This window comes from Lithobates pipiens, unplaced genomic scaffold, assembly GCF_037356315.1.
Source record: "Lithobates pipiens isolate NorthernLeopardFrog02 unplaced genomic scaffold, aLitPip1_a1.2 Scaffold_19, whole genome shotgun sequence".
NCBI lineage: Eukaryota > Metazoa > Chordata > Amphibia > Anura > Ranidae > Lithobates > Lithobates pipiens.
Window position 1 is genome coordinate 135,063,164 of NW_027507764.1, and position 17,796 is coordinate 135,080,959.

The following is a 17,796-nucleotide window of genomic DNA, read 5'->3' on the forward strand; positions in this document are numbered from 1 at the left end:
ATGTGCTGATACATTGTGCACTCACCAGACCAATATGGTCAAAAATGCAGCCGACAGATACTCAGTACTGGATCCAGACTCACAGATGCTATCAGCCAATCTTCTTTTGAGAATAGGCAATGATTCTCGTGCACCAGATAAGAGCAATTTAGAAAAAAAAAAAAAGATGGAAAGTATATAATATAGTATGTTTTATTCAACTTCAATGGCCAATCACATGGTAAAGTACCTGGAGAGACATAACCAGCTCTTTCCACTGGGAGTTAGAACCGCACCGCCACCCGGAAGCCGACGGGGATGTAACCGGAAGTGACCTTGGGAGCTCTGATCAACCTTGAGGTTTAACTGACAAGAAGATCTGCGAGTGCTTCTTGGTGAAGCAAATTTTCCCAGATTTGCAAAGCTATCACCTGGTCTCCTAATTTAAATTTTCTAAGTTCTACCAGGTAGATATTTATCGTACATCATAGGACACAGAGCCTTAAGTATTTACTTAGTGGGTTATAGCTACCTTCAGGTGTTGACACTGGCACACCCAATACAGGAAGCTATATAACCCCTCCTCCTTCCAGAAGTATCTCAGTTTTTTTGCCAGTGTCTAAAGGTGTTGGCACGAGTGAAGATGTGCTCTGCGGAGCTCCAGAAGGGATCCATGCTGGATTTAAAAAGCCTCCACAACTGGATCTATCCTCCACTGCGGCTCCAGGATGGTACCCGGGCCTTGCATAGAAGAACGAGGTTTTGCCTGTAATGCTCCTCTTTGAGGGCTGCACCCTAGGAACCAGGACTCTTTTTTTTGGTCTTACTACATTACCTAAAGCTGTCCTGAGTGGTGCTATACATGGTCCAAAGGAGTGGAACCCCTATTAAAAGGGCCCCAGTTTGAGAAGGTTTAACTACGCTGCAGCTGTGATCGGTGAAGTTTGGCTCTGTCTGTTTACAGTCGTATCCTGCAGCGAGGAAAAGGTAAGAGGAAAGCGTAGGAACTGCAAAGTCCACCTATGACTTTTCTTTCAATTATATTGTAAAATGCCTTAAAAACTCCTCTAGGGGGAGTAATAGTGTATAGACCCTGTTTAAATCTGTGCTAATACAGCGTGTGTCTTAGCAGCTGGAAAGGGGGGGGGGGGAGCTCCCCCCTAAATGGGCAAACTGAGTGGATAGATATACATGTTATGTTTAAACAAGCATAAATCTGAAAAGCTGATAAAACAGCTGTGTAAATCCCCTTCCTCCCGCCTCCCCTCTGAAGTGACTCTTGCTAAAGCACAGGAAAGGGCGTGGCGCATAGGCAATCAGGCTCACACCTGAAAAAGCTTAAAGCTGATACTCTGGGAAACAGACAGTGTCTATCAGAGGAGCTGAAGCAAGGCTGCCACAGGACACAGAAGCGCTGGTTCACGTGAGGGGTTTACACAGGCATTTGCAGTACAGGAAAAAACGTATTGCTTAGCATTAGATCATTCTATGCTACCACTGTTTTTCCTACTTTTTTCAAATAAATAGAACAGTTCTTAGAGTGCTTTGCTTTTTGTGGTTTGCGCTATGGCTTCAGGGCTTACTACTAAGGCACCAAAACCACCCCCAGGTGCTGCAAACTCCATACATGCCTCCACTTTGTCATTCTCTCCAGAGACACCTGACATGGCAAGCCAGGTTAAGTAATTGGAAGCAATTGGTGGTGCAACTGCTTCTCACACTTCAGCTCCTATATATGTGACTGAAGATGCATTGTCCTCTGCCCTGCAGGGCTTAGAAGGAAGATTAGCGGCTTTAATTGCATCCTCCATTAAAGGGTATAAGAAGAGTGCTAGATACGTCTTTCCAACTCCAAACCCCTTACCAGGGGAACAGAGGGGACAGGATGAGGTATTACCCTCTAACGATCGGGAAAAACAAAACGATTACTCCTCTGTGGAGGAAACAACAGTTGAAGTTTCAGATTCACAATCTAAGGTACAAATCTTTACGGGCATGGTTCACTCCATTTTCATGATACCCCTAACAGAGTCAGCTGAAAGTCTGGTTTCTTCTTTGGGTTCCTTGAAAACCATTACAATCAGTGCAAGCGTTTCCAGTCCACACATTACTAGAGAAGCTTATTTATACCGTATGGGATCATCCGGATAAGCAGTTTCTCCCTCCAAAGAGATTGTCCGTTCTCTATCCTATGGAGGAAAAAAAAAATGGAAAGTTCCAGCAGTAGATGCTGTGATTTCCAGTGTGAATAAAAGTTTAACTTGTCCAGTGGACAATGCGCAAATGCTAAATGATCCAACAGATAAAAAGTTGGAATTCCTGTTAAAATCCTTTTTTTCCATTAGCAGGTACTGTTGCTCAGCCTGCAATTGCAGCTGTAGGCATCCGACAGTCCTTAAAAGACCAGTTCACAGAGGCCCTTAACGAGCTCCCTACACAACAGGCCAGTGAGTTGGTCAATTTACCAAAAGCGTTATGTTTTGCCATAGATGCTATAAAGCATTCTATTCACCAGGCATCTCACGCTTTGCACTTGTGCTAGTACACATGCATAGGCTAAAGGGTTGTTCTGCCGAAGCACTCTGCAAATACCTACTGTCTAGTTTCCCATTTCATGTGGAGCGACTATTTGGTGATGATTTGGATAAATACATCTAGACAATTTCCAGTGGAAAAAGAACGCTTTTGCCAGTCAAAAGAAAGTATAAACATCCTTCATTTAAACTGACTTTCTCTCCGCGCCAGGCGCATCCACCTCTAGGCAGTGGCGACGGCTTCCACCGTCAGATTCCAGAGGAAATTCGCAGGGTCAGGCCCAGGCTCAAAGGAAGACCTGGAGCCGCAAGACTACAAAGCAGAATACTAAGACCTCTTCATGAAGAGGCGTCTCCCCTCACCAAGGTGGGGGGAAGACTTCTGCATTTCGCAGAAGTCTGGCAGAGGGAAACTCAGGACAGATGGACTCTCTCCGCAGTGACTCTAGGATACAAACGACAGTTTCGGGAGTTTCCACCATCTCACTTTCTGAGATCAAATGTTCCCAAAGATCCAGGGAAAATACCACCCCTGTTATTGATTGTATAGACCGATTGACTCAAGGGGTAATCATACAGATCCCCACAGAAGAACAAGGTTTAGGTTTCTATTCAAACCTGTTTGCGGTACAAAAACTGAATGGAGATGTTAGGCCCATTCTGAATCGAAAAAATCAAAATTGGTTCCTAAAAATTCACTCATTTCGAATGGCGTCGATCAGGTCAGTGGTCTCCACCCTACAAGGTGGAGAACTTCTGGCGTCCATTAACATCAGGGACGCATCTCTGCATGTCCCTATATTTCCCGCTCACCAAAGGTTTCTGTGATTCAAAGTGGAACGCCACTTTCAGTTTGCGGCCTTACCCTTCGGGCTAGCCACAGAACCACGGGTTTTCACAAAAATACTGGCCCCCACCTCTAGCCAGGTTGAGGGCACAGGGCATAACAGTGTTGGTGTACCTAGACGATCTATTGTTAATAGACCAGTCAGTGATTCACTTAAGGCAAAGCATATGCATTACCTGGAAAGTCTCGGTTGGATCCCCAACCTAGAGAAGTTTTTCTTAAAACCAGTAAGAGGGCTGGATTACTTAGGCCTGATCATAGATACAGCCCAGAAAAGGGTGTTCTTGCCTCCAGCAAAGATCAGCTCCATGCAAGACCTGGTACGGAAGGTCAGGTCAAAAGCAAATCCTACAATTCGCCTTAGCATGAAGTTGTTAGGAAACATGGTAGCTTCATTCAAAGACGTACCCTATGCCCAGTTCCATTCAAGACTGTTGCAAAACAGAATCCTCTCTGCTTGGAACAAGATGATTTAAGCTTTGGACTTAAAGTGACTTGTGCAGAAGATGTGTAACCACTAGTAAAGCGCTTCCCGGTGTGTATTTTCAAGTAGCAAATACTGATATTGCCCTCACCAGATACCCTGCCCCTGCAGGGGTAGGATCGCTTTCACAGTGTAAGCCCCTGTGTCGGTGTCTGGTGTTTCTCTGGAAGGTTCGTTTGTCATCCACTGGAAATATCTCACTTGAGCTCTCAATGAAAAAGAGGAATATCCATAGTGTCAACCGTTTCCACAAGAAGTTTATTAGATTAAAAAATATTTTACTCACATTACATAACACACATACATAACATAATATTACACCCCATGGGATCAGTTTTCACTGATCTACGCTTTTCCCCCGATTTATTTGTTGCCTCAACTTCTTTGCAGGGTCAAGCTGGAAAGAAAGCCGGTAATTCGGGTAGCACCAGCATGGCCCAGAAGGTCATGGTTCGCAGAGATCGTAAAGATGGCAGTGGAGGGTCCTTGGCCTCTCCCACTAAGGCCAGACCTGCTATCGCATGGGCCGATATTCCATCCTACTTTACGAATGCTAAATTTAACGGCTTGGCTATTGTAACCCACATTCTTAAGAAGCGTGGGCTTTCCAGGTCTTATCTCAATTTTAATCAATGCAAGGAAACCAGTTTCCAGAGCTGTATATTATAGAGTTTGGAAAGTTTACATTTCCTGGTGTGAATCCAAGGGTTGACGCTCTCAGAGATATATTATAGGCAGAATCCTTGCCTTTCTACAATTGGGCGTAGAGGTGAAGTTGGCCCTAAGTACTGTTAAGGGCCAAGTCTCAGCCTTATCAGTTTTATTTCACAGACCGCTTGCTACGCATTCTTTAGTCTGGGGTTTTAATGCAAGGGGTGATGCAGATTAATCGGCCAGTTAAATAACCTTTTACCCCTTGAGACTTGAGTTTAGTTTTGTTAGTGTTACAAAAACAGCCATTTGAACCATTACAGCATGTTCCCTTAGTTCGTCTGACTAGAAAGCCGATATTTTTGGTTGCTATATCCTCAGCAAGGAGGGTTTCAGAATTGTCTGCTCTTTCTTGTAAAGAGTCATATTTGATTATTCATGAGGACAGAGTGGTGTTACGCCCTCGTCTAGGCTTTTTGCCAAAAGGTGGTTTCAGGCTTTCATCTGAATGAAGATATGGTCCTGCCATAATTTTTCCCAAAACCATGTTTCAGGGAAGAAAAATCACTACATTGTCTTGATGTAGTGAGAGCAGTAAAAATCGATTTAAATAAAACTGCTCAGATTCGTAAGACTGATGTCTTATTTATTCTGCGAGAAGGTCCTAGAAAGGATAGGCAGGGTTGAAATCCACTGTTGCTAAGTGGATTCAGCAAGTTATAATTCAAACTGGTGATTTAAGGGGTAAGATTCCCCCTATTCAAGTTAAGGCACGCTCTACCAGAGCGGTTAGTATTTCGTGGGCAGTGCATCACCAGGTCTCCTTTGCTCAGATCTGCAAGGCCGCAACTTGGTCTTCGGTCCATACGTTAACAAAATTTTACTAAGTGGATTTAAGAAGGAATGAGGATATCACCTTCAGGCACAGTGTGCTGCAGGCAGCAGTATAAGTCCTCAAAGTCTGGGGGTGCCCTATGGTTTGTCTCCCTCCCCTCAAGTAGCATTGCTATGGGACGTCCCACTAAGTAAATACTTAAGGCTCTGATGTACGATAAAGAAAATAGGATTTTTATAACCACTTACCTGTAAAAATCCTTTTCTTGGAGTACATCATAGGACACAGTGGTCCCGCCCCTCTTATTTTATGGGGTTTAAGTATATTGCTTATATTGCTTGGCTTCTGGAAGGAGGAGGGGTTATATAGGGGAGTCAACGTCCTGTATTGGGTGTGCCAGTGTCAACACCTGAAGGTAGCTATAACCCACCAAGTAAATACTTAAGGCTGTGTCCTATGACATACTCAAAGAAAAGGATTTCACAGGTAAGCTGTTATAAAAATCCTATTTTTAGCCTAATCATACCAGCGTTTGAGCATTCGACCCTTTAGACCATTTTTGAGCTCCAGGTCCCAAATTGTTTTTTCTTGAGCCAGTTAGCCTATGTTGTCCACTTCTTACATGCTGTCAATAGTACTTGCTGCAAAACTGAGACGTGATGGTTATGGGTGAAGTTATCTTGTGCTGGCTATTTTTTTTTTGTTTTGTTTTTGTCAGTGTCCATTTCTCCTCTTTAGATGGCAGTATAACCCAACAGTCTGAATTTCTGTATCAATGGATTCCAAGGAAAAAAATTGAACAGTATGTAAAAAATCCTATGTATACACCAGTTTACAAGGAGAAGCAATATTATTTAGATGCTCCTCATTGTACCCCTTTGTATAAACATAGGTTTTAGAGCCATTTTCAGAAATGTAACAAGCTGAAGTTTAGCTAAGCCACATTTTTAGCCTTACAACTTTATTGCATGTAACGTGTGTACCACGTTGTACAGGCAACTGGATCTTGATGAAATCTTCACTGCATAGATGCCCGTTCCTTTTGGCACATGGGGGTTTAATAGCTTTGGGTCTCTGGGCTGAATTTAATAGAAAATGTTCCCAATAGGAACCCACCATTTCCTCCCCTCTCCTTTTATTGAAAAAAGTTATTTCTTGGTTTCAAGGTTTAACTGCCTGTAGCATGACCTGTGAGTGTATCCTGTAACTAATCCGCCCCTCCGCCCCCCCCCCCCCCCCCCCCCCCCCCATTCACAGATTGTTACAGGCAGTGAAACCAATGAAAAAACTTTTCTGAATGGCGGAGGAGGGGCAAGACACCATTGGAAAATGTTTTATACGTAAATTAGCCTGGAGACCCAAAGCAATGAAAAACCATCTGCATCATGGAAATTAAGACATGAAGAAGACTGGCATTCCTGCTGTGAAAATTTCTTCAGTATTCACCTGCTTACACTATGTGGGGCATTCTTCATTACAGATAGATGAGATAGCTCAATAAAGATGTAGGGCTAAAAATATTTTTTTCAGCGTGATGAACATGCCCCATCACAGCCTTTGCTGTGATGCAGCAAGGCAGTGCATTCTGGGATTTAAAGCTTCCTGGTTGTCACATGACCTACAGGAAGTGATGCAAGTAAAAAAAAATATATATACAAATACATACAATTTAAAAGCCTCCATGAATGAGGTAAGTGAGAAATGAGCACATTAAATGGCTGGGCCAGAAATAACAATAGAAAAAAACTTTTATTTATTATGAAAAGTGAAATTCTACCCAAAAAGGTGAATTTAGCCTTTACGCCCAAAAAAAGTTTTATAAAGCCTCTCAAAAGTTGGCCTCTTTATTCACTTAAGTCAGCCAAACAAGGGTGTTATTCAAATCAAAACCTTCCGGTATTGCATTCCAAATAGATGTGAAAGGGTCAAGTTTGGAAATTGATTGTAAAATACAAAATGCTATAAAACATTGCCTTCTAGAATAGCTTGCAACTTTCCTGTTCAATAGTCCTTTAGGGGAAAAGGGTTTTTTCCTGTCGGCTGGGTTACTATTATCTAGCTTGTAGGTGTGGCCCCCTGCATGTAGTAATTGTTACTTAGGGCTCACGTACATTGCAGCTCAAAAAGCTGCTCTTACTGGCTTTTGAGCTTTTTTTTTCTTCTTCTTCCTGGAAACTCCACTCCATGTTATCCAATGTGTCTGTGTTCTATGGCTTTTTCAGGAATTTACAGGCAGAATCCTCCCCCCACCAAACTCAAGTTTTTGAGAGGAGATTTCAAGCCGAAAAGATGCCTAAGCACCCAAAAACACGTGTAAAGTGGCAAAAAAAAAGAGTTGAGGGGTGGGTTTGTAAAATAAAACAAAAAAACAAAAAAAAGCTTATGCTCAAAAAAGCTTAAAAAAATAAAATTACGCAAGAGCAGGAAAAAGCTCAAGCTTCTTCAAGCTTTTAGGCAGAGAAATAAAAGCTCAAATGCCTGCAAAGGCCCTTTCACACAGGCTCTCCAATCAGGTCCACTGGTCAATTTATCAGGAGGACCTGATTGGACCTTCCAGTCTCTGTGAAGTGGCGGATGTTGGCAGACGCATGTCCGCTGACACCCGCCGCTATCTGTTCTTGTCTGCCAAAACAGACTGGTGGTCCTATTTTCCATCCGCCCAGCAGATCGAATGGAAATGGACAGGTGATTTGTTCCTATCCGATTTCCCCATAAAAGAGACACAGACCTGTCATCCGTCTGCTCAGTGGGGATCAGCGAAGCGATCCCTTGTTGAGCAAGTGGATACTCTTAAGCAGAGGGCCCATGTAAAAGGGGCCTTAAAGCAGCTTTTTTTCTTTTGAGCTATGGTGTACAAGAGCCCTTAAAAATATGTGTGGCTGTTTAGTATTTACAGCCATCCGTACAACTAATAAAACTGTATTAAGTAGCATCAGTCTTTTACAGAAATCTTCTTTGTTCTGCAGGAGATTGTAAAAGTAATGAGCGGGGTGGCGCAAGGCATGCAGACCCTGCATGCAGCCAATATAATTATTGGTTCTTTACATGAAAACAACATGTTTGTTATAAATCGAGAGAGAGGAATCATTGGGGACCTTGATTTTACTAGAGATGCAGTAAGTAGATTGCAGTTATTTCAGTTTTGACATATGTGGTAGTTGATTTATTTACCAGCTGATTTACCAAAATGTTTGATAAAACATGATGATCAGATGTCTCTTTGGTGTTAACAGAAAAGCCTCTTGTTTAATAATCTTTTGTAGTCTGTGTGATTGTCAACTTAATTTACAGGTTTGTATTTTGTGCTTGTTCAAGTTGAGATGCCCCTTGAGAAATCTCTTTGCCCAGGATATGTTTATGAATTTCTACACGGACCAGTTGTGTTCTTGTCAGACTTTGCATGAAGTGTTTAATCTATGTAGAAAAGTATGAGTGTCAACACTTTTGCTGTCATTCATCAGTAGCAACAGGGAGGATTTTTAACACACTGTGAAATCCTGACAAGCCGACCGACTGTTGGCTGCTGGGTGAAAGTGATTCGGTGACTATGTAGCTGCCAGGTCACTTCCACGCACCCCTATTAGTACCACACCTCACCGCCCTATTTAACAGGCTACGCTGTCCTGCTGACTTGGAATGGCATGGCAGTTGCCACCGGATAGAGGGGTTACCACCAGGTAGAGCGGAGTGAGACATGCACATGTCTTTTCGCTAATCGCCCCAATCTAGCAAGAACCTGGAAGCAACATGCATTACATATGTATTAATGAAACTACCTACACAAAGGTAAAAAAATAAAGCCCGCAGGTGGCTGCTGCTGTAAGTATGGGGTAACTAACCTCCATATAAGGTTATTGCAACACACAAAAGCTGTGCTACCCTCTTTTTATCAACTCTGCAACTGTAGTGTTTAAAAAAAAAATCCAAATCAAATAAAATGGTTGCTGCTACACTGTGTCTTTCATTCCATTAAACCACTAAGACACAAAAATCAGTGCAAACGTGCAGTACGTACAACCAAAAAAAGAAAAAGAAAAAGTTCACTGTGCTATTAATAAAGGTGCAGAAGTTCATAAAAATTAGGTCAGTTTTAAAAAGGGAAAAGCATCAGTAAAAGTGCTTCAAAAAGTGCTTGCAGTTTATTTTCTTTGCAAAGTGGCTGTGCTATGCAAAATCAATGCACTCCAATATCACACCAAAGCCTATACTTAATTCAATACAGGACACTTTTACCCCCTTCCTGCCCAGACCAATTTTCAGCTTTCAGTGCTCTCACACTTTGAATGGCCAGTGCATTTTTTGTAATTTTGCACTGTGCTATTTTAACTGGCAATTTTTCGGTCATGCTACGCATTACCAAAACAACATTTTTATCATTTGTTTCACACAAATAGACCATTTGAAAAAAAAAAAAAATTTGTGTTTCTATTATAAAAAGATTTTTACACAATTGTCATGTTAAGTTTATTTCTCACACACGGCATAGGCATACTTGCAATTGCACCCCAAAACACATTTTGCTTTCATATTAATTACGTAAATCTGTAATTCTTCTGGTGACGATCCCACCAGATCTGATATCTCAACCTAAAGGAGACTTTCTGTTCACTTGGAAAACACACACAAACACCTCCAGACCTCAAACTGCTGTACACCTCTAATCTTGCCACACTTATAAGACACACTACAGGCTATAATAGAGACCTTAAAACCTGATAGAACGCTACTCTAACGTGGTTAGGACGTATAAACTTAATTAAAATAACCATTCTGCCTAGAATCCTCAATATGCTCTACACAATGCCTATTAGTTTACCCCCCTTATTCTTAAAAACAATCTGCAAGTTTTTCACGACTTTTATATTTGGCAGGGGAAACACCTTAGACTGGCATACTCACTTTTTCGCAGACGTAAGGAAGTTGGAGGCCTTGGCCTAGCTTTTGTTCACCTATATTACAAGGCAATGGCAATGGTCCAAATACCCAATTAGCACCATAACACTAAAGATAAAATCTGTGTCAACCTTGAGAAATCTCTTGCGGCCTGAATCTTGTGAGGGGGGGGGGGGTGTCACGCATTGTGAATACCGAAATCTGTTAGAGGCTTATCCACATAGACACCCCCATTTACCCAAGCCACCCTCCAGGTTTGGGGCCAGGTGAAAAGAGCGGGCAACTTCTCACCAATGACCTCCCCCTTCGTGCTGCTGGTAGGGTTTCATTGGTTTTCACCAGGTGAAGATGTCCATTTTTTTTTAAACCAGGTGCAGGGATGGTGACACTAAGTGTTCCAAATTAGCACGGTCAGGTCACCTTTTGCCTTTGGAAAGCCTTAGACAAACTTAAAGAGGAAGTAAACCCTTCCAAACAACTTGGACCTATAGGTAAGCCTAGATTAAGGCTTACCTATAGGTCCAAGCAATATCTCCTAAACCTATATGGTTTAGGAGATATTTGCCCGAAAATGGGCACCGCTGTCTACGGCGCATGCGCCGTAGATAGCGGCGCGCATGCGCACTAAATGCGGCAAATCCAAGAATGGATTTGCCAAATTTGTCGACTCCCGTGCGCATGCGCGGGAGTGACGTCATCGCGGCCTCGCCGTATGACAGCGGCGGAGCTGCGAGGCGCGACTCCCGTGCGCATGCGCGGGAGTGACGTCATCGCGGCTTCGCCGCTGTCATTGGTCGGAGCTGCGAGACGCCACCAGCAAGATGGACGCGGCGGACTACAGGGATCAGCGGCGACTTCGCTGGCTCCTGTGTCAGGTAAGTGACACATAATGAGCTACTATGCGATGCATAGTAGTCCATTATGCTTTACCTTTGCAGGGAAAAAAAGAGGAAGTAAACCCATCAGGGTTTACTTCCTCTTTAAGACAGTTTCTCTATGGACACCTAGCGCCATAGACAATTGAGTGACTTCTTGCAGAAATTGCATCCCAAACTGAGATCCATAGAAAATCTAACAGCCTTTGAATCCATGTGTATTTCTGATGGAACCCTACAGCACCTTTTATCGCAAGCCTATAGATTACTCCTATCCTATCATTCTCAGACACCACCTTATTTTGTGCATGAATGGGAAGCGTAATTGGAACTGAACTTCATGCCCACTCAAAGAATCGCAAAGCTATACCATGTCTCATCTATTAGCTCTAAGACCCAGGAGTCTTGTTACAATTTTTTCCGCTGATACAAGATGCCTTCAAAGTTGGCTAAAATCTTCCTGGGTGAAGATTATAGGTGTTAGCGAGATTTACATTAGCGAGCACATTTATGAGCCTCTGGTGGCACTGCCCCAAAATGCAAAAGTTTTGGAAGGACATCTTTCCTTGGATTCGGTAAACCACCCTTAAGCCAATACAATTCTCTCCTCTTCCCTCCCCTGTCTGTTCCATGCTACCCCTTCCTCCCTTAAGTTGTACAAAAATAGCGTTACGCCACATCTTTTAAATGAAAAAGCCTCATACCCAAATTTTGGAAGTGGTCACAGTTCCCCACACTGCAGGACTGGAAGCAGGAGGTAGAGGGCGTCATGGAAGCAGAGAGGTATGTTCTTGCTGCCAAGGATAAACGGGAACAATTTCATGATATCTGGTCTGGTTGCATGTATTATTCACTTGAAATGGAGAAAATAGACCAAAAATCAACCCGAGTTGCAGGTGACTCGATTCCCGCTAACTAGATGGCTTTTTCAGTTACCAATCTGTCCATTTGGTTTGTGACATCCCCTTGGGTGACTCCTTTTTGAATCTTGTGTCAGCACCATCCGCAGTCCGATACTAGGCTACTTCGTCCGCATTTAAACACTTTGATCCTTGTACACCCAGTTAACCATACCATAATATGTATGTTTTTTGCTTGTTTGTTATCTTTCCTTCCAAAACATCTTTCTTCTCCAAGGTCAATGATTGTTAATTAATATTATGACATGTATTGATTATTGAGATCTACCTTTGCCTTCCGTTTGTATCTGGATGTGATGCACCGTTAGAAGGATTATAACATTAATGTTGTATTATATTTACATGCATGTAAATAGTGTCTCCTGGACCCATTGATTTGACCAGGTCTGTCTTCCTTGTAGTTTTTATGGCTGATTCCCTTTTTTTTCTCATTATGTAATTAGAAAATTTCGAACAAAAACATCATACAAAAAAAAAAAAATTCATAGATCAGGGGACACAGAGCCATAGTAGTTACTATGTGGGTTAATAGGCCACCTTTAGGTGATGGACACTGGCACGCCCTAAGACAAGAAGTGCACTCCGTATATAACCCCTCCCACTACTGGGAGTACCTCAGTTTTTTCGCCAGTGTCTTAGGCCCCATGCACACGAGACGCCGGTGCAAATTCTGCTGAACGCATGTCTTTAAAAGCTGAAACCGGTGCTTAGAAACGCCCGTTTTGCCACGTTTAGCTGTTTTTTTTTGTTTGTTTTTTTTTTTACTGCATTTGCGTCTAGAAGTGTTTATAAAATAACCTCCTAAGACCCTCCCCAAGCTCAAAAAACAGTAGCAGCAGTGTACTTGTATTTAGCATGTCACTTGCCACGTCACCTGCCACAAGTTGTGGATTGTCCACTTGCCACGTCACCTGCCACAAGTTGTGGATTGCCCACTTGCCACGTCACCTGCCACAAGTTGTGGATTGTCCACTTGCCACGTCACCTGCCACAAGCTGTGGATTGTCCACTTGCCATAAGTTGTGGCTTGTCCACTTGCCACGTCACCTGCCACAAGTTGTGGCTTGTCCACTTGCCACCTCACCTGCCACAGGTTTTAACGGCATGGCTGTTGAGAGCCAGGTGCTAAGGAACCGGGGCCTGTCGGACTTAGTGATTTCAATGTTGAGGTCACGAAAATCTTCTTGGAAGATATACCATCATACCTGGAAAGCCTACATCTCCATGTGTAAGGAGAAAGGGTGGCATCCACGCACCTATTCCGTTTCAAGGATCCTGCTGTTTCTACAGCAAGAAGTAGACCAGAAATTGGCTTTAAGTACCATTAAGGGACAAATATCAGCCTTAGCTGTTTTTTATCTTATATTCACCGACCGACACAGTTCTTCGCTGTAACAAAATGGGTTGTCAGCCCTATCACTGGAGATTACTAGGCAAGTTGTAATACAACACTTCAGAACTTTTAGTTCTGCCCAGGGGGCGGTCCCTAGGCAACAGCCCCACAGCCTGCTCTAGCAGAACTCATTTTTTTCCTGCCTAGTGAGGAGATAAGACCTAGGAACGCTGTGGCCCCATAAGTCCGTGTTTTTTTTTTGGTGCAGAAGCTTGGCTTTTTGCGCAAGATAATGATCCTGTGATCTTCTATCAACAGCCGGCTGGGTGACAGGCTGGTTCACTTATCCTTGTAGTCTCCCCAGTCCTGCCATCGAGCGTGTGCAGGTCACAGCTACGGCTCGGCAAGCCACGACATACCTCGGCTCCAGAGGTGGTCGTGAGCTTTATGCTCCGGGGCGTACATATGACCGGGCTACTGATGTCTGCATCACAGTATGCCAAGGCCAGTAGTCTTCCCTGTACTAATCAGGAGCTGACTACCATGGAATGTCTCACAGCTTCAGGACTGGTAAATACAGCTCTCCCTGCCGGTCAGGGTGGAGCAGCTGGGCATTCCCTGGGAGGTCGATTCGGGGGCCCCCCTTGCCCCCCTCTCTAATCTCCCCTGTCCCTGACTCCCTCCTGTACATGTGCTGAGCGGTGTGTGTGTGCCTGGGCTCTCACCTGGGGGTTTTAGCTGTGCTGGGTGCCTGGGTCCTGCAGATTATCCCGCTGGATGCCTGTGTAGTCATGCCACTGTGTGGGTGCAGCGCTGTGCCTGCCACATGTTCTCTCTAGTCCCCCATAGCGCTGTTCGTCAGCCATTTTAAGTATGGGCAAGGGTCAGACTGGCTTCAGGCAGCCATTTTCTTGGTGATTCCCTATTGAGAACACCGGCGGCCATGTTCTTGTAGCCGCCCAACGTTTTTGTGCTCTAGCAGCTGCCCCTGTACCCTCTGCTTCATGTTTGGTCATCGCAGAGCTCTGGGAAGGTTATCCTGTGTTCTGAACACGTGTGTTTGATCGCCCACAGATCGTTCACCGATCGTGCGACCGGCCAGCCACCGACAGTCGTTTTGCTATTTCTGCATCTGGGAGCGCTGGGGATCAGACATTGCGGTAATACATCACGGAACGGCCCAGGGTGGTGAGTCCAGTGGGTTAGAGCCCCTCAGCCAGCGGCAGCAGGAGGGTGTGGGACTGTCACTGTCCTAAGTCCCCTTCAGGTGTCAGACAGGGTAGGGTCAGCATGGCTTCAGAAACTGATGTTTCATCCCCCGAAATCCAAGCAATTGCACCCGGGTCACTGGCGGACTGCGCGGTCCCTATGGACACCCTTACGGCGGTCCTTAATTAGTTCATTGCCAAGATGGAGGCATTTCATGGGAAGAAAGGTGCTAAAAAGGACAGTGAGGGTGAGTCCCCGTCCGGATCCGTGCGCGACAAAGCGCTAGTTGGAGCACTTATCACAGCTGTGCGTGATACCCTGAAGATTTAGGAGCCAGCGGATCCCTCTGCTGATGTATCGGTCCCTTTTGGGTCCCGCAAGCCAGCACGTTCACCTAAGGTGTTCCCGTATCTGACTTATTTTGACAAGTTAATTTACAAGGAATGGGGTCGCCCGCAACGGACCTTTTCGGTCCCCAAATACATGGCGGTGCGTTACCCCTTTGAGGAAAGCCTTCTCAAGAAATGGTCAGCTCTTCCGGTCGTGGACCCCCCAGTATCCAGGTTAAATAAAGTAACCACGATCCCGGTTGAGGGGACTCCTGCATTCAAAGATCACACGGATAGGAAGGCCGAGACAGTGGCTCGTTCCTTGTTTACGGTTGTGGGGTCAGCCGTGCGACCTGTACTGGCATCCGCACTGGTGTCGCAGACACTGACTGAGTGGGCGAATTGGGAGAGCAACAGGCCTCCCCTGTCTGCGTGGAACTAGCAGACCAAGTAGTGCAAGGCCTTAAGTATGTCTGTGATGTGGCCCTTGATACGCTCCCTCTGTTATCCAGGGCTTCAGTGTCAGCTGTGGTGCTGAGGCGCCTGATTTGGTTTAAATGCTGGTCTACTGACCAGGCATCCAAAACAGCCCTGACGGATCTTCCCTTGTTGACCGGCTCTTTGAAGCCTCATTAGATGACATTATTAAAAATGCCACTGGTGATAAGAGTACTCTACTCCCACAGGCCAGGAAGGCTAAGGAGCCACGTGCAGGCATGGGCCCTCTTTTTCTGCTCACGAGCAGCTTTTTCGTCCGCCTGGTGCTTGGAAAAAATGTCCCCAGCCCAACAGGACGCCCACGGACAGTCAAAAACGTCCCTGTAACCGCAAGCCTGCGAACAAAAGTGCTACCGCATGAAGGTTTTCCCCCACCCATGTCTCGGGTGGAGGGTCGCCTTCGGGAGTTTGCAGCCCGGTGGTCCTCCCGGTTATCCGACTAATGTGTCTGCGATCTGATTTCCTCAGGCTACAAGATAGAATTTCTCTCTTGGCCGCCAGATTCTTCTCCTCCAGCATACATACCCGTGTCCCCGGTTCGCCGGGAGGCCCTGTTGGGGGCGGTAAGGGACTTGCTGAATCGAGGGGTGATTGTACCAGTTCCGGAATTGGAACGCTTCCAGGGATTCTACTCAAATCTGTTTGTGGTTCCCAAGAAGGAAGGGGTACGTCCGATCTTGGACTTAAAAGCCCTCAATCACCTTGTAAAAGTGCAGAGGTTCAGAATGGAATCGGTTCACTCAGTGGTTGCTGCACTCCATCACGGGGACTCCCTGGCGTCCTTGGACATCCAGGATGCCTACCTGCACATACCCATATGCCTTCGGCATCAAAAGTTTCTGCGTTTTGCAGTCGGGGAAGCCCATTACCAATTTGTGGCTCTTCCCTTTGGTCTGGCATCAGCACCCAGAGTCTTTACCAAGGTACTGGCTCCAGTATTAGTGTTGCTGAGACAACATGGGATCGCGGTCGTGGACTACCTTGGACGATCTCCTCCTGAGAGCATCATCTGCCTCAGAATTAGAGGAGGATGTGGCGATCACCATGCAGACCCTGCAAGAATTTGGGTGGCTGTTGAACCTAAAGAAGTCGGTGATTGTGCCAACCCAGCGTCTGGAGTACCTAGGTTTACTGTTGGACTCCAGGGAAGCGAGAGTTTTTCTCCCTTCAGACAAATTGCAGACTCTTAGGTCCACGGTAAAACTGCTGATGCACCGCAAGTGGTCGTCTCTCCGGGTTTGCATGCAAGTACTGGGACTCATGGTAGCCTCCTTCAAGGCAGTGCCCTTCGCCCAGTTCCACACCAGAGTACTGCAGAAGGAGATCTTGTTGAAATGAGGCAAATCTCAGTTGTCCCTGGATCGATAGATCCAGATGAACCACCCAGTCAGGGACACTCTGATCTGGTGGTTGAGGTCCCCGGTGATTCAGTCCAGAAAATTGTTCCTTCCTCTAAAATGGACAGGGATAACTACGGACGCCAGTCTATCTGGCTGGGGTGGAGTGATGGGGATTCAGTCGGCTCAGGGCCTCTGGTCGACGAAAGGATCAGAGTTGCCGATCAATCTGAGAGCGATCAGGCTGTGCCTCCACACATGGTCGATGTGTCTTCAAGGGTGTCCGATCAGGATACAGTTGGACAATGCCACGTCTGTGGCCTACATAAATCACCAAGGGGGAACAAGAAGCTCAGCCGCTGCTCGGGAGGTCGTTCACATACTTCGGTGGGCAGAGCGACACGTACTGGCCCTGTCGGCCATTTACATCCCGGGGGTGGAAAATTAGCAGGCGGACTATCTGAACCGACAGATGCTGGACAGATATTCAGGCTGCTGTGCCTGAAGTGGGGCACACCAGATGTGGATCTATTGGCCTCCCGTCTCAATCGGAAGGTGCCAAGATTCGTGTCCAGGACAAGAGATCCGTGGGCAGATGCATCAGATGCGCTGGTGGCTCCGTGGGATCAGTACCAGCTGATCTACTCCTTTCCTCCACTGAAACTATTGCCACATCTGCTTTGCAGAGTGGAAGCCGAGGGGATTCCAGTAATCCTGGTTGCCCCAGATTGGCCTCAGCGGCCCTGGTACACAGACCTGGTGCGTCTGGTGGCAGACGCTCCCTGGCGATTGCCATTGCGAGAGGACCTCGTATCTCAAGGTCCAATCTTTCATCCTGCTTTTCCAATCACTGGCTTTAACGGCATGGCTATTGAGAGCCAGGCGTTGAGGAATCAGGGTTTGTCGGACTCAGTGATTCCAACTATGTTGAGGGCACAGAAATCTTCTTCTGGGAAGATATACCATCGTACCTGGAAGGCCTACATCTCCATGTGTGAGGAGAAAGGGTGGCATCCGCGTTCCTTTTCCATAGCAAGGATCCTACTGTTTCTCCAGCAAGGAGTAGACCAGA

General features: G+C 45.5%; 1 protein-coding gene across 1 annotated transcript in view; it reads left to right on the top strand.

The window, feature by feature from the left end:
• The window catches only part of STK31 (serine/threonine kinase 31), a 661,901-nt gene that overhangs the window by 597,700 nt on the left and 46,405 nt on the right, over positions 1-17,796 (top strand). Inside the window, exon 21 of the mRNA XM_077491295.1 lies at positions 8,297-8,446. Within this exon, the coding sequence (XP_077347421.1) occupies positions 8,297-8,446 (150 nt within the window). The remainder of the gene's footprint in view (positions 1-8,296; positions 8,447-17,796) is intronic.